Below are 23,512 nucleotides of genomic sequence, written 5' to 3' on the forward strand. Positions count from 1 at the left end.
AGTTCTTTCAGTTCTTTCTTCGTTAGTCTTGATGGATTTCAATCCTCTTCATTGCTCTTTTCTCAGGCTTCTTTAGGTAGCCCACATATAACTTGCAGTGTGATTTTGAAAACTGGGCACAGTACTGTAGTTATTAGTTGTTGCCAATAACCATCTGATTTCCCTCAAATTCCTCATCTCTTTGTTTTCAGAGTTTAGAATATCTCAATTATTAGTAAATCCTTCTTCTTATGGTCACATGGGTGTGTTCAATAAAAAAAGAGACTGTAAAACCTTCTTTAGAAAACAGTTATATCTCAAGAACAGTAAAACAAAGGGATTAGTTCTTAGTTTTTCAAAATCAAATAAATATCATTAGACTTCAGACAACAAAATGTCTTCATCTCCCTCTTCAGTTCAAGGACATGGATAGGAGCTCTTATGTTTAGCTTTTTATGCACAGGAGACTGTTTTGCAAAGTCTAATCACCAATGTACCTGCTTTCATGGGAGACAAATCCATTTAGGAAAAAATATTTCACAAAGTGCACCCTCATCTAGAGTCAATTATAGCTTTCCATTCAAAACTGTTAAATACGAGGATTTTGTATGACGCAAAAGAATTATTTCTAAAGTTCATTTAAATTCGTTTCTCATTAGTGCACTTCATACTTCAGATGTTGTGTGGCTTCTTTTTACCATGACAAATATGAAAAAAGAGGAAAAAGAGGAGAGATCCAGAGTGTTCAACTTTATTATTTAGATCAAATAGAGAATTTTTTTTTCTTTAGCTGAAAGGGCAAAGAAAATTTTTCATTTAGCTTTTATGCTAAAGATGCACAGGAAAAAAAATCATAGAGGTACTACTTCTGTAAATTCTGAATGTTGTCTACTGCCAGTAAAGTGTTAATTATATAATAATTTTTATTTTCTAAATAAGTTTAAATTCCAGTTTTATGAAGTCCTGTTTTAAGTTTAAATCCTCATATACTTTTCAGTGCCTCATCCATGAAGAAATACATCTCATAGGCACATATTTCAATGCTTGAGGTGGTAGCAAGTAACTGATACCTGCTGTGAGCAGTAAATCTGCTCTCAGAAGTATTTGGAAATGGTTGAAAGTGTCACTAATAGGCAGGTGGCAGGTTTTGTACCAAGACCTTGCTTGACTTGAATTTCAGAGTAGTTTGAACTTGTGACATAGAAAAAACTTCAACCATGAGAGATAAAAAACTGCTTTGGAGAGGGCAGCTGATATGCACGGCTGAAGAAAGCTGCTGCTTGATACTGATACTGAGACATTCAGAACCCAACAGTCATCTCTTGTGAAATTACAGCATGAAACATTTGAAGCCTTCTGAAGATAGTTTTTTTTAAAAAATTGTGTCGTTCATTTTTGCCTTGAACGTGTAATGAATCTCTTAAGAATTTGTAAATTGGTAAAGAAAGATTATCTGTCTTCAAATGAATATGTGAGATGATGTTCCCTAGGATTTTAGCTTGAGAGATGTCAGCCATGCCAGTCACAAGCACAGTAGGTAGCCTGCTGCTATAGTCAGGTTTGCTGACTAAAATATTATTTTAGTGTTTATAAATCCAATAAGCTGTGGTGTGCATGTCCTGGACCTTGCCATTCATCACTGAGAGCAGCACAAACTTGTTTGGAAGAAAGTAGCATTGTTTGCTGTGTAACTGTGGCCTCCCCAGTAAGATGATTCCCTTTAGTTTCAGATGACAGCGAGCTGCACACCAGTGGTACCCTGAAAGCATCAGAAAAATCAACCATGGAGCAGTTAGTGGAAAGAGCCTGCTTCAGGGACTATCAGCGACTGGGGCTGGGGACCATCAACACGAATTCTTCTCGCTCCAAAACAGAATACTTGAGAATAACTGCACTGAACAGGATGTATTCCCTTTGCAGGAGGTGAGTTTGTCAATCCACTGAAGTAGCTGAAATTAGAGACACATGTACATATATCTGCATTAATGGATTTGCATTTAGAATCTCTTCTGTTCCTGAATAAAAAAGCAAGCTTCAGAAGCAATTCTAAATAATTTTTTTCTTCAAATTAAAAAGTATGAGTTAGAGTTGACTTCATGAAAGTATTTACTTTAAAAGTTTGTCATGTGCTGAAAGTCACATGCTGTGTTTTAGCACATCAGTGTTACCAAGTCCTTTTTTATTGTTGTGAAAGCTGATGTAGTTTGCTGACACTGCCCACAAAAATGCCTTTTAATACAAAAGCCTATCTGCATGAGTCATATCAGAAGACATTTGCATTCTCTAGAGCCAGTTTAGGCTGGTCATTGCTTTCATTATGGACAATGGAATTGTCAGGAAGAAGGGCACAGAAGGAATATACTAGATCCTATCTTGTTTTCTGACTTGTCTAGAGTACTGGTTTTGTTTAGTGACCATGGAGTGCAATGCAGAGGAACGCATGAGATCTGTCCGTTTTCATTATGCTTTGAACATTATGCAGGCATCCCTTTCCTCCCCTAAAACCATGAGTTTTTAATATTCTTTAGGCTTCTTTTTTTTTTTTTCAAAATATATTTCCTATCTGAAATAATTACAAATCATAGGATATAAATATTTACCTACTACTATATTACTGTGGTTGCTGTGTAGACCATAAATACCATGTACATTTATTTTGTCTGAGGGCAGTTGAATAAATGTCCAAGAATTGAATTTGCAGAAATTGCGTATCTTGTAGAGGGAATAAGTTATTTAGTAAGCAACAGCTGTTTCTTGTCCCTCATCTTAGTCTCTTCTTAACATATGAAATTGGCACTTAAGTTGATTTTTCGACTTTTTGGAGGCGATAGAAAATCATTTTTCATATTGCTTGAATCCTTCTTTTGCTAACATAAATAAAACTACCATCTTGCTGTGTTTTCTATCTTTAAAGGTATTATATCAGTGAATTTCGTAATCTCTCAGTGCATTGCAGTTTTTTAACAGAACACAAAAATGCAGTGTCAGGCACTCTATTGCAAGGACTCCAGCTATAAAATTTAAATATTTTTCCATAAACGAAAGACTATTGTCTTCATTGCAATACTTTAGGCAATCTAGCATTCTTTCCTTTCAGTTCTCATATTTCATATACAATTGCCAAAATGGAACTACTGCATCATTTGTGTACCTCAAAATTCTGTTTTCTGTCAGGCATAAAAATATGACTTCATTATAGGGCTAGATAAGAGATGTGCTAACAGGAAAAATACTACCAAATAAAATGTAACCTTAAATGGAAAGTGATTAGTAATGATAGTCTTACAATTTTTTCATAATTCAATTTCTATTTAAAATGCAGTTTGCTTAAATTAATATATCTGCTAGGCTTGGACTAAAAATTACTTTAAAAATAAAAGCAATTCTAACAATTAAGGTGTATTTCATTAAGATGTGTTTTCAGCTTGTAATTTCAGGAATTTGTTTTTTCCTCGCCAAAAGCACTTTTAATTGTTCAATTTTTATTTTTTTTTCCCTTTGCTGTCGATGCAGCTATCCTGGGCTGCTGGTGGTGCCTCAGTCTGTGCAGGACAGCAGCCTGCAGAGAGTGGCTCGCTGCTACCGCCACAACCGCCTGCCCGTGGTCTGCTGGAAGAACACGAAGAACAGCACTCTGCTCCTCAGGTCTGGGGGCTTCCATGGAAAAAGTGTGGTGGGCCTCTTCAAATCCCAGAACACACATCCCACGGGTGAGTTGATGCAGCCAGGCTCTCTGTAGAAGGAATCTCACGTGGAAATGCTGATTTTGCCAGAGGAAAATCAGTGATTCAATTGAATCAGAAGTCTCAGGGTAGAAGTGGTTATCTGATATTATTAGTTACTGTGTGTCAAAATCCTGAATGCTGTGAAAGCAGTTCAAAAAATGTGAGTGAATAATTTGGACTGAGATTGGACCAGCACAAGATATATCAGAATAGTTAGTTTTTCAGAAGGGTATATGTGGCAAGCACATTTCTCTCCCTCTCAAGATTCTTCATAGAGGTGCACAGAGAGAAATGAAAGAAAAAACAATTTCTATTTCTGCTCCTTGTTTTTCCTATGTGGAATGTGTTTGGAGAATTGTTCACCTGGAGTGATTGCTTGATTGGATTCTGGTGAGGATTGTTTGAGCCTGATGGTCAATCCAGTCCACCTGTGTAGTTTTAGTATCCTCCTTTTATATAGCATATTAATGTATTTTAGCATAGTTATAATAAAGAAATGATTCAGCCTTCTCAATTGAGTCAGACATCGTCATTTCTTCTCATTGGGTTCGCCTGCATTTACAATAGGTATAATATTAGGATAACATTAATTTTGGAAATAACATTTGTTGACTTCCATCATCCACAGGCAGTGTTTAGGATACTTCTGACTGTCTGGATTTCCATCTCATGCTAATAGCTTTTTCACAGTTAACTTCATGCCAAGAATGAGTCAGTATTTTCTTTAATCAAACTGATAGTTGTTTAGAAATTATTCCAGAATTAGGCCATAATTTTTCTTTTTGGAGGAAAAGGAAATGTGAGGTCAAATTGAAGCACCAGAAACTCATTAAGGTATCAAAGAGATCCTTAAGTCCTGTTTATGTTTGCATTTTTCCCCAGTAATGGCTAAAATGCAACTAAAAGTTTTGACTCTATTCAAGTGTGTGCTATAGAATTTTTCAAAACCTATAAGAAGCATACTGTACACTCATGTACAAGTGCCATAAAAGTAATTTGAAGATTATGATTTAAATACTTTTTGCATAGTCCTCCATAATTTTTCCCTCACAGAATACCTTTATGAAAAACATGTTTTTCTTAGTTTTAAGGGTAATTTTACATGTTGGGGTTTTGTGTGTATCAAATGCACCTTTAAAATCTCATTACTTCAAAGATATTGGAAAAATGTTTTTAATGTTAGACTGTCTGGGCTGACTATTAAGGCTAATTTGTGAATCACTAATTATCTGCTGAATATTCATTGCTATAACACTGATTGACTGTATCTCTTCAGTATTTTGTGGGAGTATTTTTTAATTGGAGTGATGAGCAATGAAGGCAATGAACTGAAATTGATATAATGTGTTTTTGTTGAAAGGATTAATAAAATGAATGAGTGAAGTACCATCAATAGTTGACACAGCAGCTGCCAAAGCTAATGGCTACACCAGTGTTTCCACATCCTTATGGTGTGAATCCCAGGCATGGCAATTCAAGTGTCTATCTTCAACTGATTTAATACTGATTGTCGTGGCTGAAATACAGATGGGGCATCTTTAACCTGGTACAAATAGAGAATATGAAAAAAATCTGCAGAACTAATCTCAAAATTATGTAAAGACAAACACTTTCATGTTTTCTGTAGTAGTTTTCTGATGATTTCTTATTTTTTTATAAAGGCTATGTATTGCCTTTTATATTGCCATATGTCCACCAGAATATTACAGAGTAGATAAATGGATTGACAGTAACTGTGTCTGACAGATACTTGCTTCTGGAGTTGCTGCTCCTTTTAAAGTGTGAAGAAAATGGAGAATATTTCTAGGGTGTTTATCTTATTCTTAATGAAGTTGTAGCTTGTTGAAACAAAACTGATCAGCAAAGGTAGTTGTACACAGCTGCCTCAGCAGGAATTGTGTGCAGTGAAGGAAAGTCTATAATGAAAAAGGCACTGTGAAGCAAACTAAGAGGAGAAAGATAATCTGAAGTTAAATTCAAGTTGACAAATTCATTCTTTCCTAAATAGGAGTAGATTTTTATTGGTTCTGGATTGATACAGAGAAACAAGGAGGGCCTGCTGGAACTTAGTGAACATTTTTGTGATTTCCTGTTACGTGCTGTATTACGCAAGTTTTCAGAGCATAGTTGGAGGTCAATGTGTTATATAAGAAGCACAGAACATATTTTTAGGGAAATTATGCACAGTACTTAATTTCTGTGTGGAACCAAACTGCAACAGAATTGTGTTTTCTAACGTCTGTCCAAAAAAAAAAAATTATTAACAGATGTTCAGAGATGAAATGGAGAGTATATAGGTCCTTTGAAACCTGCAAGTTGGTTTCTGAATTACTTTGACCTCTCTGGGATTTTTGTTGCAGAGCACTGTAGTTCTAAATATGACATTCTACACCTAAATTAGCATTTATTGGTCAGCTACCCTATGGTAAGATCATTTATGTTTCTTGGATGTAGTAACACTATCCAAGAAAACAGTTATCTTGGTTCAGGCTGAGTTACTGATTGTATTAGGACTTGAAAGATAAAGATGGAGCAACCTGTGACCAGGCATATAAAGCACATATTAGCATTACAGGGATGAGCAATGCATTTCTTTCCTGAGATAGATAGAATCAAAATTAAGTGGGATAAAATTGCTACCGGGATCTCCATTCCCCATCTTTTGTTTAAATCCATGTTGCTGTGGTGACCTTCACGTGTGATACAGGACATTAAAAGGTGGTGGTTTCATGGGAATCCCTGTGCTGGTAGGGGTCAATGCTTTGAGTCACCTCTGTATGCTGCTGTGATGGGGTGAGTTGTGGGAAGGATGAAGGGACAAATTTTCCATCTCTGAACCATCACAAGGACATTTTTGCCCTCTGTCTTTAATTCTGGATTGTGCTTGGTTCAATGACAGACTTTGATGTAAGTCAAGCTGTTTTCTAAAACACACACAATATTCTTCACAAAATAAACCTTTGTGAGTGCAAGTGGTATAGACATTATCCTTTCATTTAGACAGCTCATTTCTTTTAATTTAACTAAATTGTTAAGACCTAAATTGACTTCTTGTAGTATTATTTCAAGGGCTAGGGGACCCAGAATTCATTCCAGTAGATATCAGGATGTGTAAATCCTGCTTAGGAGTGGAAGAGAAAATAATATTCCTGCTCAGGCTTTTTCTACTTGGTCAGAAAGAAACAGCATGATGTATCCTGCAGGAAACATCATAACATTGTAATTGTACTTTCAATTCAGATACTAACTTCTATTTTGAAATTTCTTTTGCCACCTCCAGCTAATTAGCTTACTGTCTATTAGTCTCCAGCATAGAATCTGATTGGATCATCATTGGAGAAAACTGTTTACAAATTACCATTGTGTTTTGTCAAAATGTGCTCAATCAAATTCTTTGTCTGTTATTCCAAACGTTGGCTCTTGTGAGCAAGATAGCAAGTCATGGTTTAAGCAGCTATGAAACTTTTGCCCTATAGTCAGTCCAAAGGTGGCTGCAATAAACTGGAATTCCAAAAATTTTGTTTGGTATTTGAAAAAATATAAACTGACTCATTGATACTGAACACTCATTGATATTGAACACTATTTTGTCATCATGCTATGGCCCAGGGCCTGAGCTTCATCTCCTTTCCTTAGGTCCTTGCACCTGGACACAGTGGGTGGAGCTCATGGTTGGGATCCCACAATGGTTGGGATTATTTGTTTTTCTTATTTTTGAGGGTTCTGTGTTTTGTTAATGGTTTCTTAACTTTCTTAATGGGCACTGTATCCCAAGGAACCTCCAAGTACAGGTAAGTAACCTTCCTTTTCTGGAATGAAGAAGAGCTGACTGAGTATGGTTTTAACTTACTTTTGTAAAAGAAACAGTTGTGTGTTCACTGCACATTTTGCTGACAGTAGCACAAACTTAGAAATGTAACTTTTTGTTTGGAGAGTGAAGGGAAAGCAGCATGGTCTTCAGTTTGTGCTGATGGTATAATGGCTAGTGATGAATGTTTTACGTAATGACCATGAGGTAAAAGTTTCAGAAGTTCAGCTTTCTGTGGAATGCAAGAGAGCCTTGCTGGATCCCACTGTGCAGCCAGGTGATGAACAGCTTGTCATCAAAGGAGAGACTTTTTGAACTCTTGACAGACAAACTAGGACATTTTCAATGCTCTGCTTTACACAGTAAGCCTTTTATTCTGTGTATTTACAAATTGTGGTTTTCTTTTTTAATGTATTCCATTCTTCTTGTGACTTTAGCCCCCACTTCTCTAGAATCTTCAAGCAGTATAGAGCAGGAGAAATACCTTCAAGCCTTGCTGAATGTGATATCCGTCCACTGCAAAAGGAATGGCAGCAATACCCTCACTGTCAGCCCCACCATTGCTCTGTCTCCAGGTAAAATTGCTTTGTACAGAGCTTTTCTCTGGCTAAGCTGAATGACTTTGATTTGCTGCTAGTTCAATGTTCCATATCAATTCTGTTGTTTCATTATTGTTAGGCTTTCCAGGCAGCCTGTTCACTCTTAGTTTCAGTGAATGTTTTTCTGTGTAAAGGAGGCTTATAGTCTTTCCTGAAATATTTTCAGTATTAATCTGGCAGTAAAGTATTTTATAACTAATGAAGTAGAAACTGCATATTGAATAAAAGACTACCAGATTTTAAAGGATGCAAAATCTGCTCTATTATATATAATGAGGCATTATCTGCTCTGTTTTGTATAATGAGAAAGTACAAGGTTGGAAGATCAGAACAGATGACACAGTTTAGCTGCAGCAGCAGTGGAAGGCATAGAGACCTCTTTATGCTTTACCTACTCATAATAGGTTTATACTAATGTAATTTCCAAATAGAGCTCTTTTTGCAGTGAAAACTCCTTCAAAATACACTGTTTGAGCTATGGTTAGGTGGAGCCATGAAGAAATTAATCCATGTTTTCTTTCAGTTATTTTATAATGAAACCTGGTGAGGTTTAGGTCAGAGTAACCCAAATGTGTCAGGAAGGACTGTGTGACTTGAAATTGTGTCTGTCTTGTCTTATATAGTTGTAATTGGCCTAATACTGCCAAACAGTGGCTTTTCTTGTAAAGTAACACTATCCCAAAATGTGTGTGCTTTGCTTCATTTATTGTAAAATATGTTGATTGCTTAGCCGTATCTAACACCTCCATACTGTTGCCAATGTAGACATTTGTGTTAAAAACTAAATCTAAAGTACAAAATTGGCAAGAATTAACTGTATTGGGTGAGAAATGGCATTTTATCAGTCATATTAAGTATTAGTCTGGTTAACACTGTAGCTTTTTTAATCTTCTATTCTTCTTTTGGCTGACTTTAGGCACTGAAACGAGGGCTTCAAGAATGTCCACTGTGTTTAAACAGGTAGTGCCAGGACATTTGGATGTAAATCTATCCAATAGCTTTGCTCGAGGAGGTTAGTAAGACTAGCTCAAAGTCTATTATTTGAAGTAATAAATGATGAAAACTGTTAGTGAAATAAAAATAATTATACTTATTATTGATTCGTTGCTCTGTGAAACAACAGAAAGACAGAAATTAGATTGGCCTCAGTCCACAATATTATCTAATTTCTGTTCAAATTCTTTACTTACCATTGAAATAAAGTTGGTTTCATGTTGGAATTAGTGAAAAATTAAGTGGTCAGGAATTATGTTTCTAAATAATTTTGGATTAATACATATTTTTAATTTTCCTATGTATGGCCTGAAAATGCATAATTTTATGTAAGAATTTTATAGACTTTAGAATCTGCAATTACAAATCATTCCAATATGTGTCTGAAGCTTTGCTCATGCTTCATAACATTACAAGTAATCTGTGAATAATTTTACTCTAGTAGTAGGGAGTTACATGGCCAGGTGTAGTAGGTAGTTATTCCTAGACACAGGAGCTCATCAGTGTCATTTCTGCAAGAACATGTCTTTCTGTTAAGGGGATTCCATCTACTTCTACACTTCTAGTCTGATGAAGTTATGATATTTTTTTTTATGTGCAACATAAATTAGTGCAACAAATTTCTTAAATACAGGTTTGTTACAATAGGGATGAATCCATTCCATAAAAGAGAGCGCTTTATATTTGATTTATTACCTTTCAGCCATGAAGGCTCCTTTGACAGATATTTCTAAGCATATAAATGCTGGTTTTCTTCTCTTTAGATACTTTTAGCTTCTGAAATTAGGGTTACATTGACCTGCTGAGGTCCATTACAGCCTAAATCTTCTTGTGGGATACAAGACCTACAGCTCATATGAGGAAGGATAAAAATATTTCGTAGAGAAAAACTTCCAGAAAAGATGGGATTATGGAAATGAAGGAATAACAGAGAGGGAGGGGAGGAAGGAAAATGCTCAGGGATGTATAGGGAAGTGGTGTGAGAATTATAGCAGAAAGGAAGAGAGGAAGGGCAGGAGAGGACATGGGACCACCAAAGACTGGGGAATTTTCGTTAATCATAGGAATTCTCTGCATTTGCATTAATCACAGGAAATGCATCTTTCTTGTCTGAGTTGTGTTGATGTTCTGTGCTCACTGTGTTGTTGCTGTGCTGTAGCAGGAGATGAATGCAGCTGGTGGTGTGGGTGAGGGGGCTGGAGAGGGCAGGAGGGGGTGGTAAGGTGGCTGCAGCTGCTGGTAAATGGTGCCGTGCCCAGCCTGGCTGAGCCTGCAGCAGTGGCAGTGCTGGTGGCTGCCAGCACAGCTTTGGTCCTGCTCCATCCCCTTGGGCAGCACAAAAGCTCCAACAGCCCCGTGCTGCTGAGGGAAGGGGCTGCAGATGAGTCAGGGGGAGTTCTCTGGTTGCTGGGTGGAAGATAAAGGGGTTACTGAAATAAGTGCTGCTGGTTTCTAGGATTAGAGTTCGTGGTAAATGTGATGGGATGAGTTTGTTGCTACTCAAAGAAGAAAAAAGGAGCCTAAAGGCAGTATGAGGTCACAGACGTGTTGTTTTATTGGACATTGGAATCCCTTGGCTGAATTTCAGCAGTGATCAGGAGGGCAGGGACGTTATCTCGTGTCTTGCTGGATCTTTGCCACACCTGCCCTGTGTCTCTGAAAGGTGTCTGCTCACAGTTCAGCAGGACACAGGAGGGCTTTGCTGAAACATGAGAATGTTTGACAAGTACAGTGGGAGGCCTGGGGAAGGTGAGAAGTTGACAGCGGAAGAGAGAACAGAGAAAGGGAATATCTCCCTGCAGAGAAGTAAACACTAGGGTTTTTGTAGATTAACTGTCACAAGTCTTTTAAAAGAAATTCAAAAATACACAGTATATAAAATCTATAAAATCTCAAAAATTGTTCTCAAATCCATTATCACAAAGTTCCTCACTACTTTTTCTCAGCTAGATGTATTTCACATGTGAAGCATCAGGCAGCTATGGATTATACACTGTGCAAAATACAATAGCAGTGGTTTTGTGGTTTGGATTCTGGACCGCTCTTTTCTTTCCTTGTGTTTATTATCATACATACCAAGGCTCAAAAGCCAGGTTCAGCTAAGACACACCAGTAGAAAATTACATTTTCTAATTTTTTTTTGTGCCAGACCATGTAATATATATAATTTTAAAATATAAGTTGGAATGTATGTTCCAGTGTGTGAACAGTAGTTCTAGTTTTTTAAAACCATCGTTGTTCTGAACACTCATTAGTTGTTCTGAATATTTGTGTCTATGTCAAGTATGATTTTTTTACTTTATCTGGAACATCGTCACAAAGCATCTGCCCAAAGCTCAGTCAAGTTGGTTTTGATCTGAAATATTTGGTCAAATACTTATGTTTCATAATATATTTTCATTCTTTGACCTTTTCTTGGTTAATATTTTTCATGAGAATTTTAAGTTCACTCAAAAGACATAGCTTGTCCTCCTCCTTCCTTTGTAACTATAATGTGCTTCTGCAGAGCAGCACTTCTTATCTGGATTTGCTGTGTAATTTAGCAGAATAAGAAGTTTCCTCACAATGTTTTGCCACTATTGGAGAAGTACTAGGATATTTATAATTTCAAAATTCAGATCCAGCTCAGAGAATTATTTCCAAAGCAGGAAACATTAACATTTTGAGTATGATTTAATAGAATATTTGTATTAAAAGGACTCAGTTATGTTGATGTGGGTTTTGAGCCAAAGATAAATGCACTGATAAACACATAAGGCTCGCACAGAAAATGATGATTTTTGCAAGGGGAGAGAAGATTTCTTTCTGTGGTAGATATTACATGTTTTCTAAATTATATACTTGTACACAGGCTTTTTAAAATGTTTGTAGGTGTATAGAACTAATATCTTGCATTCTGCTTTAATTTTGAGGTCCATCAAATTCGACACTTAATGTCCCTAGACGAAACCAGCTTTTTGTAACAGGCATTAATATTGGGATTTTAAATTAAACTAACTTTCAGCTGGGTAGAAACTTCCAATAAATTATTCAACAGAATGATTTAATCATTATGTTTCCTTTGGTATTATAATTATGGAAAAACACATGGTGGCTTTGCAACATGTCTGAAGCTATTGCAATGACAATGGAAATTATTCCTGTTTGATAAATGGATACCTCCTTCCCATTTTATATTGGTTTTGTGGCTTGATTGATGTTTTGTCTTGTGATGCCCGAGATTCATGCTGTCTGATAAATCATGTGCTGTAAAGAAATGCAATATATACTAGATCTTTGGAAATTAATAAGTAACCCTTTTCTTCTCTCCTGCAATGTGTTTCGCTGCAATGTGCATTCCATTCCTCCTCCTTCTGTCTTAACTGTTATCTGCCAGTGCTTGGGTACAGAGATAAATGTTTCACTCATTCAAATTCCAAATCAGCAACTAAGGAGAGAGTCCACCAAGGTACTGTATTCTGTGTCCTGAAAGCCCATTCTTTTCTACCATCTTCTGCTCCAATGTCTTAATTCATTCTAAAGTGATACTGACAGAAAGCCTTGTTTCTGCATTAACAAAATTTTGGGGGTTCTAGCTCAGGGTTGTGGATTTATGTTTTGGAGGTTTTTCACCGATTGTATGCACAGCGTCAATGATGTAACACAGAGTGATATGTAGAAAATTTTCTGTGTGAAAAATTTAAACAGCCAAAAATCAGTTCTGGGAAAGAGTTTAGTATTCCTACTGCTTTAGTAAAATAGCTAAGAAACACTATTATCTAGTAAATTCATTTATTTCCATAGTTATTATTAATATTAATTAACAGGGGAAAATTGATTGCTGTCAAATCAGGAAGTCATAATAATACAGTAATACATAAGATACTGCTAACAAAAATAAAGTACTAGCATAAGTACAATAGAAACATAATTGTGTCTTTTAATAACTGCTATCCATGCTGGTAAACATGTTCATCTGCATGTACTTGTAGCCAGTTTTGTTGCTTTTGATGTACCACAAGTGCTGATGATGAGTGCATTTGTGAAATGCTCCAAAGTGTGTCTGTATTTTGGTGCTCTTCATCTTTGGGGACAGCAGTTGGTCTTGGAGCTTGCATTTTTCATTCCAAATGAATTAGAATTTCTTTCTCTTATTAAGTGTTTGCTGTGATTTCTGCTTGCTAAAGTCTCTATTATTTCACATGTAGTAGCTGAGACATGGAATAAAAGTTTGTACTAAGCACACTCCTTTACTGCTTGAGGTGTTTTATACAAGTGGCTGGCTGTGAAGTGGGAGCTTTTGAGAGGTGTTACTGCCCAGAACTCCTTGCCAGCCACTCTGAGTTGCTGCAGTTCATCTCCTCACATCTCAGACTAGCAGCCAGACAGGCAGACAAGCTAAGCTGTACAGACAAGTCCCTGTTGAGAGTTACTGTACAGAATTACTTTTTAATAGAAACATAATCCTACTTCTAAAAAATAGAATAAAATTATTTTGCTAGTTGAGCTATTTCAGTGGAATTTACTGTTATCTGTATCTTTTTTCTTCTGTGCAAGAAATGTTAACTATGCACATTGTTGGATTTTCCTGAAGAGGGGTGGGTGTTGGTCCTGTGGTATCTAAATTTCTAATACTGTGAGGTATTTCTGGTGCCTCTTTTGGAGATCTTGCTTCACAGATTTATGGACAAGAGTCTCTTCTGATAATCTGATTTACTGCATATTGGTATAAAGAATTTCACACTGCCATTTGGATGCCAAATTTAGTGTACTTTCAAGGATTTGATTTTCAAGTAGTACTGTTCATACTCTGAGAATCCAATACCTTTCACATGCCTCACATTGCACACACAAAAACAATCTCCCAAAATCCTGGTTATTAATTGAGGTACAAGAAACAGGAAAATATTTACTGCTTGTCTTTTCTTCTAGCACTAAACAGGCCTTGGCAATCTGATTTTTAAAATCAGATTAAAAATCGCTACTTTCTTATGTTAAAATCACCAAAACTTACTCGAGCAGGTTGAGAAGAGAGCATGGCTGTGTGCTGTAGGAGTTTCCCCCAGCAGTGCCAGTGGAGCTGCAGCAGCAGGGTGTGCCCTGGGCAGACTCAGAGTGCTGCTGGCTGTTGGTGGGATGCCATTCCGGGATTGCTGCTTGCCCATCCCACTGCACTTCGTCTTGTTGCCAGCTTTGGGATTTCTGCACTTTCCTGATTTCTGTCCCTCTAGAAATTTAATTTCCATGCACTCACATGGACATTGCTATTTGCAAATTGTCATTTATGTATCACAGTGTTACTGATATCACAGCAACTCTTCTCTCTGCAGTAGGAAGCAGAGTTAGGTGAGAGTCTGAGGTTAAACAGCAATGCAGTAGGATGGTTTTGACAAATTTTGTTACAAATCTACTTCTTTCCAGTACATGCTGTTAATTATGTCCTGTGAGGGATGCATGTGACACATTTAAGCATATGTCTCAGTAATTACGGTCTCCAGTGCCTCACACAAAGTGTTTTTTAAATATTCTTCATCCTTATGAAGGTGTATGGGCGAGTCTTCGTTCAAGCAACCGATTTATCAACACTCAGACTCCATTCGTTGATGTTGGTGCAAGGCTTGCAGGGAAGGATAACACCCCTCCCTACAGCAGCAGCTCCTTCCTGCAAAGCCAGCTGCTGAGAAGACAAGCAGCCCTCTATATATTTGGAGAAAAATCTCAGTTACGGGTAATGACAGTTTAAATTTTTTTAATGTGTAATGTAGTTTTTATTTGGTTGAGTTTAATTATTCTCATGTTGTTACAAAGAGTAAATGGTACTTAAGATAACATGGAAATATGTTATAAAGGAAACAAAAATGTTTTTAGCTGGGGGAGCAATTAAAAGAGAAGGAAACCTTCATTACTGCGGGCAGCACTGAATTCACATAAAGCCAAATTTATAAGAATAAGGCCAGTCCAGATCTCCTGATTTGGTTACATGGGGAGGACTATGATGTCTACAGTTTTGTACATATTGTTGATAGATTTTAATGTTTTAGATGGAATTGTTTGAAAAACAGCTATCCTCTAATTCTTAGTAGTTTTACTTGTTTTCTGAAAATGTTTTCAGATTTTTTTAATCTCTGCATTCTGAGATTAAGAAAACAGGTTTTTTTCTACTTTCTTATTCAAAATGTGAACATACATAAAATAGTAATGTATTTTTTGAAATACAAAAGGTCCAAAACTCATTATTGATAGTAGGAAAACACATCACTATCCATTTTTTTTTCTGAAATTATGTTTTATCAGGAGGTGGAGGAGACATACTGTACCAGAATAATGCATCAGTTACATAGATTTAATGCATCAATATTTTCCACTAATAATCACTGTTTCTATTTATTTGATTTCTTAATGAATGATAAATGAAGAGTTCAGTCATGCATCTACTGCTGTGTAGCAGAAACTACTGCTTTATTCTGCTAAATATCACATCACATAGATTGATGAGGCAAACAGAAATATACAACATTTTGAAGCAATGGTGCTACTTTCCTCAGTTGCTTTTGCCGTGCATTATTACAACTTGCCATTGTTGAGTTATTGAATTTATTTTTGAACCATGCCAAATATAAACAGAATTAAAACCAGGCTTTCACTTTCCTACATTTTCAATTGGCATTCCATGAAGGAGCTTAATGAAGATTATTTGCAGGCCAAGTTTAATTCAATGAAAGCAATTTCTGAAGAAAACTCAAAAAGTTTGGCATGAATCTCTTCAGTGATGCTTCATACATGAGAATTGTTTTTCCTAATAATCTTCTCCATATGATCCTTTTCATCATAATCCACTGGGTTTTGGTGGGGGTTTTTTTTCAGCTAACTTGTTCTCTTAATTCAGTCCTCCTCTCTAATTGCTAAATTGCAGTAAGTTAAATAAAACATGAGGAATTCTGCTAGGAAAACCATCCAGCTGCTGCTCTGTGCTGAACAAGGTACTTCAGCCAAACAACTCCCTCAATGCCCAGTGATGGTTTGGATGACTCAGCTGGTTTGCACTCATGGGGCTTCTTTTTGGGTGTGGGGGTTACTTTTTTCTGCTTTACTGAACTCCCAAAATGTGTCCTGCACTCTTCATATGTCATCCATACAGATATTTTCATTTTTATTTGTTTATTGTTGATTAGCTTTAAAAATGTTAAAGGACGTACACTATGTTGTGTATGAGGAACTGAACAGATTGTCACTGGACTTTGGTTTTTCACCAGTATTACTGCTAGAATAATTCTAATTATTATTGAAAATCTGACTGTTGTGCAGTACATTCTGCTGTTATGGTTATAGGTGGGTACTTTATTGTGGTACATTTTTCAAGGATTTTTATTGTAATTTTTTAATTATCTTGGGCAGGTGTTTAACTACACCAATTTTCCATGAGGAATTAATTACTTAGCAATAAAGCAGGCAAGACTTTGGGATTAAGGAGACTGTCAGTGAAAAATATGCTTCCCTTTAAAATGACATCTGCTATTGTCCTTTTCATACAGGGATTCAAACTTGATTTTGCTTTGAATTGTGAATTTGTTCCTGTTGAATTCAGTGACATCCGGCAGACAAAGGCAAGCTTTAAAAAGCTGATGAGAGCTTGTGTTCCCAGCACCATTCCTACTGACTCTGAGGCAACATTCCTCAAAGCACTCGGGGACTCCGAGTGGTTCCCACAGGTAATTTATCTGACAGGTACTTCTGATAATCTATATGCAGTCCTGCTCACACAAAATAAATTCCAAGCTCTTGTGACAGAGGACTATTGTGTTCTAACCAGCTGTTCTTTGCTCATTGGAAGCACTTTGCATGCTATCTAGTCTGGCATTACACAGGCATTACTATTATTTTAATGCCATCATAATATTTACAAATATGGGAGACATTTTTATAACAAAATTTATGATTTATAACATGGAACAGACACACAAGGAGAGGTGACTGGGTTTTCTGTCTATATAAATTAATGGTCTTGGTTTTAAATTATTTTTCTTTTAAAATCCAAAAAAGAAGGTGTGGGACAATAAAGGAGCTTTTTGATTTTAAAACCAATATTTGACTCTTCATATGTGTTCCCACCCTGGATTTTGATATGCACAAGCTAAAAGGCAAGCAAATATCTATTGTGGAATATGGGGGAGTGTTTGTGGGGAAGAGAGAATTGTATGTGTGTTACTCTCTTCTCTCTGAATCTGTACCTTAATTTCCCTATCTCATGTTCCTTTACATAAATATTAACCAAACAAAGGCAAGACCGGAGCAAACTTTGCAAGATTCAAATTAAGAAGGATGTGGGAAAGCCAGCTCTTTGTAAATCTAAAACCACTTTAATTACAGTGAATGGTTTTTAACAGCTGCTTGTTATGTTTGGAAACCCCTGCAGAATATACTTTTCTCAAATTAATCACAGAAAGCAGAATAGAATTATGCTGATTTCTTAAGGAGGAAATACTTGTGAGTAAGATGTCAGTTCTCACACATCAGGAAATGCACTCCTGATGGAAATGTGCTGCAAGGGGGGCTCAGCTCCTTCCTGGGGTGAGAGCAGGAGCTGCTCCTGCCTGCCTGGGGATGGCCACCTAGGTTTCCAGGAAGGGGAGAAGCTGGAAGAGCATGAAAAAGACTTGATCTCCTCATTATGTGAGCATTTTCCATCACAGAGTGGTTGAGCAAGTTCATAAGTGCAGGTAAATTAATTTAATGTCATTTCATCATTGAATTAATGAATAAACTTGTCCCCTGCAGCAGCCCAGGGGTGGAGAGCAGATAATACTTCAGTTCTCTCTTTTGGCATATTCCAGAGGATCATTCCTTGCTTTGAGTGCATCTCTCTGCTGAGGACTAGGACATCATGTCACACACTAGTTTTGTTATATTTAAACCACATTTCTGTGGTTTAAATCATGTCATATCTGACTTATGTGATAAAGCTAATTTATGACTGATGAAGTTAATTTATGACTGATTTGGCACATTCTCTGCTCTTCCCATGAAAGAACATAGATCTGTCATCTCAGAAATGTTTTCATTGTATTATGCTTTCCTCTTCTGGGCAATAGAAGTTTAACATTACTGATTTTAACACTGTGTGGACTATCTCTTTATAAGAATGTGAATGCATAGAAGAAAATTCAACACTGCCCTGTCTTCTGAACACAAATTTTAAAAATAGTGGTTTGCATTTTTAACAAGGAATCTATAAAACCAGATTGCATATCAGTTTCCTCATTAAAGATGGGAAGAAACAGCCTTTCTTTTACTGCCTAAGAAAGGCTGGAAGAATAAACAAGCTTGGTTTTAAAAGTGGTTCTCTGTTCAGTCTTTTCTTATAAAAATTGCAGGTAAATTTTTGGTTGGGTTTTTTTCCTAAATGATGGCTATGTGAATGATCAGAGGAGTCAAGGTTTTTCTATCACAATTTCCATAGCAATATTCATCAGATTTTTAAGAGGAAGAAAGCAGACTGCCATGAATAAAGATGATTTTCTAGGTTTTAACTGTTGTTTGGTTGATCTTTCTTCCTCTTGTTTTCTTCAATTTAATTTTCTTCTCACTTTCCTGTGCCTTGTGTACTTTCTGAACTTACTTTTTTTCCTTGCATAAATGATCTTAGATGATTCTTACCATCTTTTGTTTGTTTTCCTGTACTGTTTTCTTCCTTCTTTCAGGCTTTCATCTTTCCCATTGCTTCTGTTGGTTGGATTATATTCAGTGCTGCACAAAGAACAGTTTCACTCTGCTGTAAAAAACTGAATTGTTTATGTATTACCTATTATGTTGTTTACCAAGAGTGCTGTCATAGTATACAAAAATGGTAAAATCATCATATAGATTTTTCTTTTCAGTAATAATGATATGAATTGTCATAGTAAGATAAAATTGCCCAGATTCACCTGAACTTCTTTAACCTGCTTATTTTAGCATCACTGTGTAATGAATATTAAAGTACAAATCATTAAAGTGTCCTCTTTTGATATATTTTTTCCTGTTTGCCCAACTATCTAAACTGTTTTTCTGTTGTTGTTATTACTGTTCAATTCATTAATTTCCAACTTCCATGGGACTGAATATTAGTAATATTATCTTGTATCTTGTAAATATCTTGCATGGGTTCTCCCATCAAAGTAGTCAGTGACTTTATGGAATCTTAACATTTCAGAGGAAATTATTTTAGTGTTAAGCCCAGGATGGAATTTCTCTCCAATAAATCTGTCAACTGTGTTGTTCCCATTCTCCTTTTTATGGCAGCTAGTTTATTACAGTACTATTGACTTTAATACTTCAAGTTCCTATCTGCAAAACTTCCCTGAGTTTTATTGTACATGGAAATCCTTAGACTTTTACATTTAATTGTTGCCTAATCAGTTGCATCAATGTATTTATCTGTGGTATATGTGGATCCAGGAATGCATTTTTAAATATTAAAATATTCTATTTATTTATATTTTCTAAAGATTTATCCAGAGTGTGTTACTCATTCTAATATTTTATAGCTTCACAGGATAATGCAACTGGGTGTGATCATTTCTGAACTCCTAGAAAATGGTTCTTCTGTTATGGTTTGTTTGGAAGATGGCTGGGATATTACTGCTCAAGTAAGCTGCTAAAAAAACCTTGTAATAGTTAAATATTAAGAAAAAGCACCAGGCAATACTTTTTTACACAAGTTGACAGATAATTTGACATTAATAAATTTGTGTTGTGGCAGCAGAGAAGAAACCAGATAAATGCACAAACCTTGCATTTATTTGCAATTTATTTCATTACATGATTCCTTAAAATTAATTCATTCCAAAGGTCCTAATGGTCTTAGCAGTTCTAAGGCTTAGATGTAAGATCTGCATTCCTGCACCTGACCATGTGTAAGAATGAAAGCTAAAAGTTGCCACATCTGTTAATTTTCATTTTAAACACTGTGCATTTTAAACACAGGAGAAATCTATTCTCTTCCATTCAATTTCCATAAGTAGTGTTAGAAGACCACACAGGGAGAAAACTGAATTTGTGCCAAAGTGCCTGTAACACCTGCTGCAAGGACAGATCACCTCAAACTATAAATTAGGTGAATCAAGATCTGCTGCCTGATTTAATAGATGCATTGTGTCCATGCTGCTACTTCATAATTCAGAAGAGAAACACAGACATCCATAATTCTAGTAAATAAACTTTCATGTGCAGCCAGCATCATGATACCAGGTAAACAAGCACACAGAAGAATGTGACCATAATTATTGGAACCATTGCCAAACAATTAAGAGTAGAGAGGGGAGATGCATAGGTGAAAGTGCTGCATTTTAAAGTCTCCTGAGATACTGTGTATAAAAACAGACTGCAGTTGGCTGGGACAAAAACTCTAAAGTCACCCTCAGGACCAATGCTTTAATGCTTTTTTTGCTGAGGTAGTAGATACTGTCTTTTAAATGTTTATTTAAAAATGGGTTTTATTTTCAACATAATTTAAATGTAGTAAACATGTAGTAAAAATGTAAACGTGTAATCAACTTCCAAGTCTGTAGGTGCGTAGTTTTTACTTCTACAGATACCATAAAGACTTAATGTAATTTAAGCTTTTTCATGTGGAATAGTATTTGATTTGTTTCATAAAAGTGCTTGATGTATGTGATAAAATACTTTTCATTGAGTTTATATAAAAGCTTTTCTTTTCTTGAGCAATGAACAGATTGCTGCATGCTTACATTCATTTGCTAAAGGTTTCTCCTAACTTCTGTCACTGGTAACACAGAATATTCTGTCCTGTGCTCTAGGTGGTGTCTCTGGTGCAGTTACTCAGTGACCCCTTCTACAGGACCCTGGAAGGCTTCAGAATGCTGGTGGAGAAGGAGTGGCTCTCTTTTGGCCACAAATTCAGCCAGCGCAGCAATCTGACCCTCAACTGCCAGGGCAGTGGATTTGCTCCTGTCTTCTTACAGTTCTTAGACTGTGTGCATCAGGTAAGCCAATCTCTAACTTCCCTTTACAAGAAAGTTTCACGAAGAAATGTGTATATTGCAGTGTTTCAGGTGTTATAGATACAGGTTTGGGAGAAGATTAGTAACATCATCACCTAGGTTTTATTAAAGTGGATGGATTTCACCCCAAGAAGAGCTGGAATGGTTGTCTGGAGGAGACTGACCCAAAGCAGTCTCAGAGGGATGGTTGGTGGTACTGCTATATTAAGGTTGTTTATGTCAATTAGAAGGTTTTTAAGCTATGAGTGGCTTTTAGAGTCCTTTATTCAGAAAGAAAAAGGGACTGATTTCTAATACCTTGACTAGACAGTTTTAAATTCCTTGTGCCTGATGATGAGCCTTGAAGAGAGGCCTTGAACTGCACCAGTTGTGGAAACAATGACAGCTATAATGAGACGTTCTGATTTTTATGTCTAGTACATGTTCAGAAGAAGATAGACACCAACAGTTTTGTTCTATAGAAGGAAATTAGGTTAAGAAGATTATACTAATTTTGGGATAATTAACTCTGTCCTTTTCTTCATCTCAAACCACTAAATGTAAAGTCTTTGCAGAGATTCTGTATATACAAACATAAGAGGGGTTCTTGCATAGTTCCTCTTGTATGTGTGTCCTTCTTTTCCCACTTCTCTGATTTTTCTCTTTGAAAAATCTGAAAGTTTCCTTGACATTATTAACCTGTGTTAAAATGGATGGATGACTGTGTATCACAGAAAATTAACTGTTTAGGCACCAGCCTTATTGCTGGGGACACACATTCATAGAGAATATTCCATGAAAGAGGAGTCTGTGAGTAGTCTTACTCTGCTACCTGAAGAAAACTCCACAGATTACATAATTTGCTAAACCAATGGAAAGCAATCTATGTGAAATTGATAATGAATGAGCTTAGAAGATGAGTGAAGAACATGTTATGGAAAATACCCTCAGCTTTGTTTGTGTCCCAGTGGTAAAAACAAACAGGTATCATTCTTGCTGTCTCAGGAATTAGTAAATCATATTATTGGAATTTACATTGATTGCTACATCACTGCCCTTATGAAAACCTTAGAAATATTTGTCACATTTTCTGTTTCATCCATTTCCCAGTGCTTGTAGTCATAAGGTTGTTTTTTCTTTGAAATTGGGAGATTTCTCTAAAGAGAATCAGTACTGCATTTTTTGTTCAAATAAGTGGATCTGCCCAAATGTCGCACTTTTTCTTACAATAGGCTTAGGGTTATTGTTCCTTTTCTGCAGTAAAAAAGACCCATATTCTTGGTTGCAGTGGCTACGGCAGGACAAAAAATGCCATGTGCTCTAATACTGAGACCCATCTGCCTGGTGGTTCATTCGATTCTGTAAATTAATAATTTGTCTTGGTCATGGTGCTGTGTTCTCCCTGCTGTCAGGTGTCTTCTCTAAGCTTAAACTGGCTGATTGCATGACTCCATCCATTAGTAGAATGGAGTACACCTACCTGATTTTAAGCAATAGTGTAAATTTGGAGTGAATCCTTCCAACATCCCCCCTTACCATTTTATGATGCTGATCTGGTGGATGTGTACTAGATTTTTTGGGGAAGAATTTAAACTTGCATCAATGATTTGTCACTTAGCTTAAAACCATTGGGTTCATCAATGTAAAGTGGAGTCATCCACTCAACTGAACTAAATCTAGTGCAGGTAAAACCACAGATGTGTAGTATGGCTGCAGGGACCTCAGCAGCAGCTGCTTCAGTCTGTTTGTCTGCTCTGGGTTCCTTCTGATTACTTGCTAATGTAGACATAGCCTACATCCTGTTTCTGCCCCTGGAAGCACTTTGCTTTAGTTTTACTGTAATAAATCTTAGAAAGTTGTCATTACAAGGAAATAATCCTCACATGCCCGTGCAGTATTTCCTTCTCAAATGATTCAGAGATGATGACACAGGTTTTGGAAACAAATGGGTTATCCAGAAGAAAGTTAAAAATTAATTCCGAGGATTTGGGTTTATTGCCATGAAATAGAATGGACCATGTTTTCTTCATGATTTTTCTTTAAGTTATGTTTAACAAAATCTGCAGTTCTAAGGACATAGAACAATGGATTATAGTCATCCCACCTTTAAAAGTTAGAATGAAATGCAAAGTGGGAAAAATCCCTGCTGTTGACAACTGTCAGGTGCAGTTTTGCCTCAGGCTGCACACTTGTGAATATTTCAAGGAAATACAGGAATATCACCTTTATAATTCACTTCAGGGAGCAGCTTCAGTGCCTGTCACTTGTTGGAATCCAAAATACAAAGAGCTCTCGGAACTTTGGGCCTGGAAGCCAAAGCTTAGAATTAAACACAGAATTTGATCTGAGATCTTGGAAAAGGCTTCCAAACTCAGGTGCTAGAAGCAAGAATGTGGATTTATAGTTTAAAACAGAGACATGAGGGTTTAAAATATAGAAAATATAAAAGTA

At 36.4% G+C, this 23,512-nt stretch overlaps 1 protein-coding gene across 6 annotated transcripts in view; it reads left to right on the forward strand.

Moving 5' to 3' along the window:
* The window catches only part of SBF2 (SET binding factor 2), a 230,887-nt gene that overhangs the window by 190,881 nt on the left and 16,494 nt on the right, over positions 1-23,512 (forward strand). For 2 of the 6 annotated variants that reach the window (XM_030273779.4, XM_030273780.4), the window contains exons 26-34: positions 1,704-1,902; positions 3,493-3,689; positions 7,950-8,087; positions 9,028-9,123; positions 12,481-12,552; positions 14,627-14,811; positions 16,616-16,792; positions 19,607-19,708; positions 20,879-21,064. In XM_030273779.4, the coding sequence (XP_030129639.4) occupies positions 1,704-1,902; positions 3,493-3,689; positions 7,950-8,087; positions 9,028-9,123; positions 12,481-12,552; positions 14,627-14,811; positions 16,616-16,792; positions 19,607-19,708; positions 20,879-21,064 (1,352 nt within the window). The remainder of the gene's footprint in view (positions 1-1,703; positions 1,903-3,492; positions 3,690-7,949; positions 8,088-9,027; positions 9,124-12,480; positions 12,553-14,626; positions 14,812-16,615; positions 16,793-19,606; positions 19,709-20,878; positions 21,065-23,512) is intronic. The other 4 variants (XM_030273781.4, XM_030273783.4, XM_030273784.4 and 1 more) reach the window with 3 other exon arrangements.

This window comes from Taeniopygia guttata, chromosome 5 (genome assembly GCF_048771995.1).
Source record: "Taeniopygia guttata chromosome 5, bTaeGut7.mat, whole genome shotgun sequence".
Taxonomy (NCBI): domain Eukaryota; kingdom Metazoa; phylum Chordata; class Aves; order Passeriformes; family Estrildidae; genus Taeniopygia; species Taeniopygia guttata.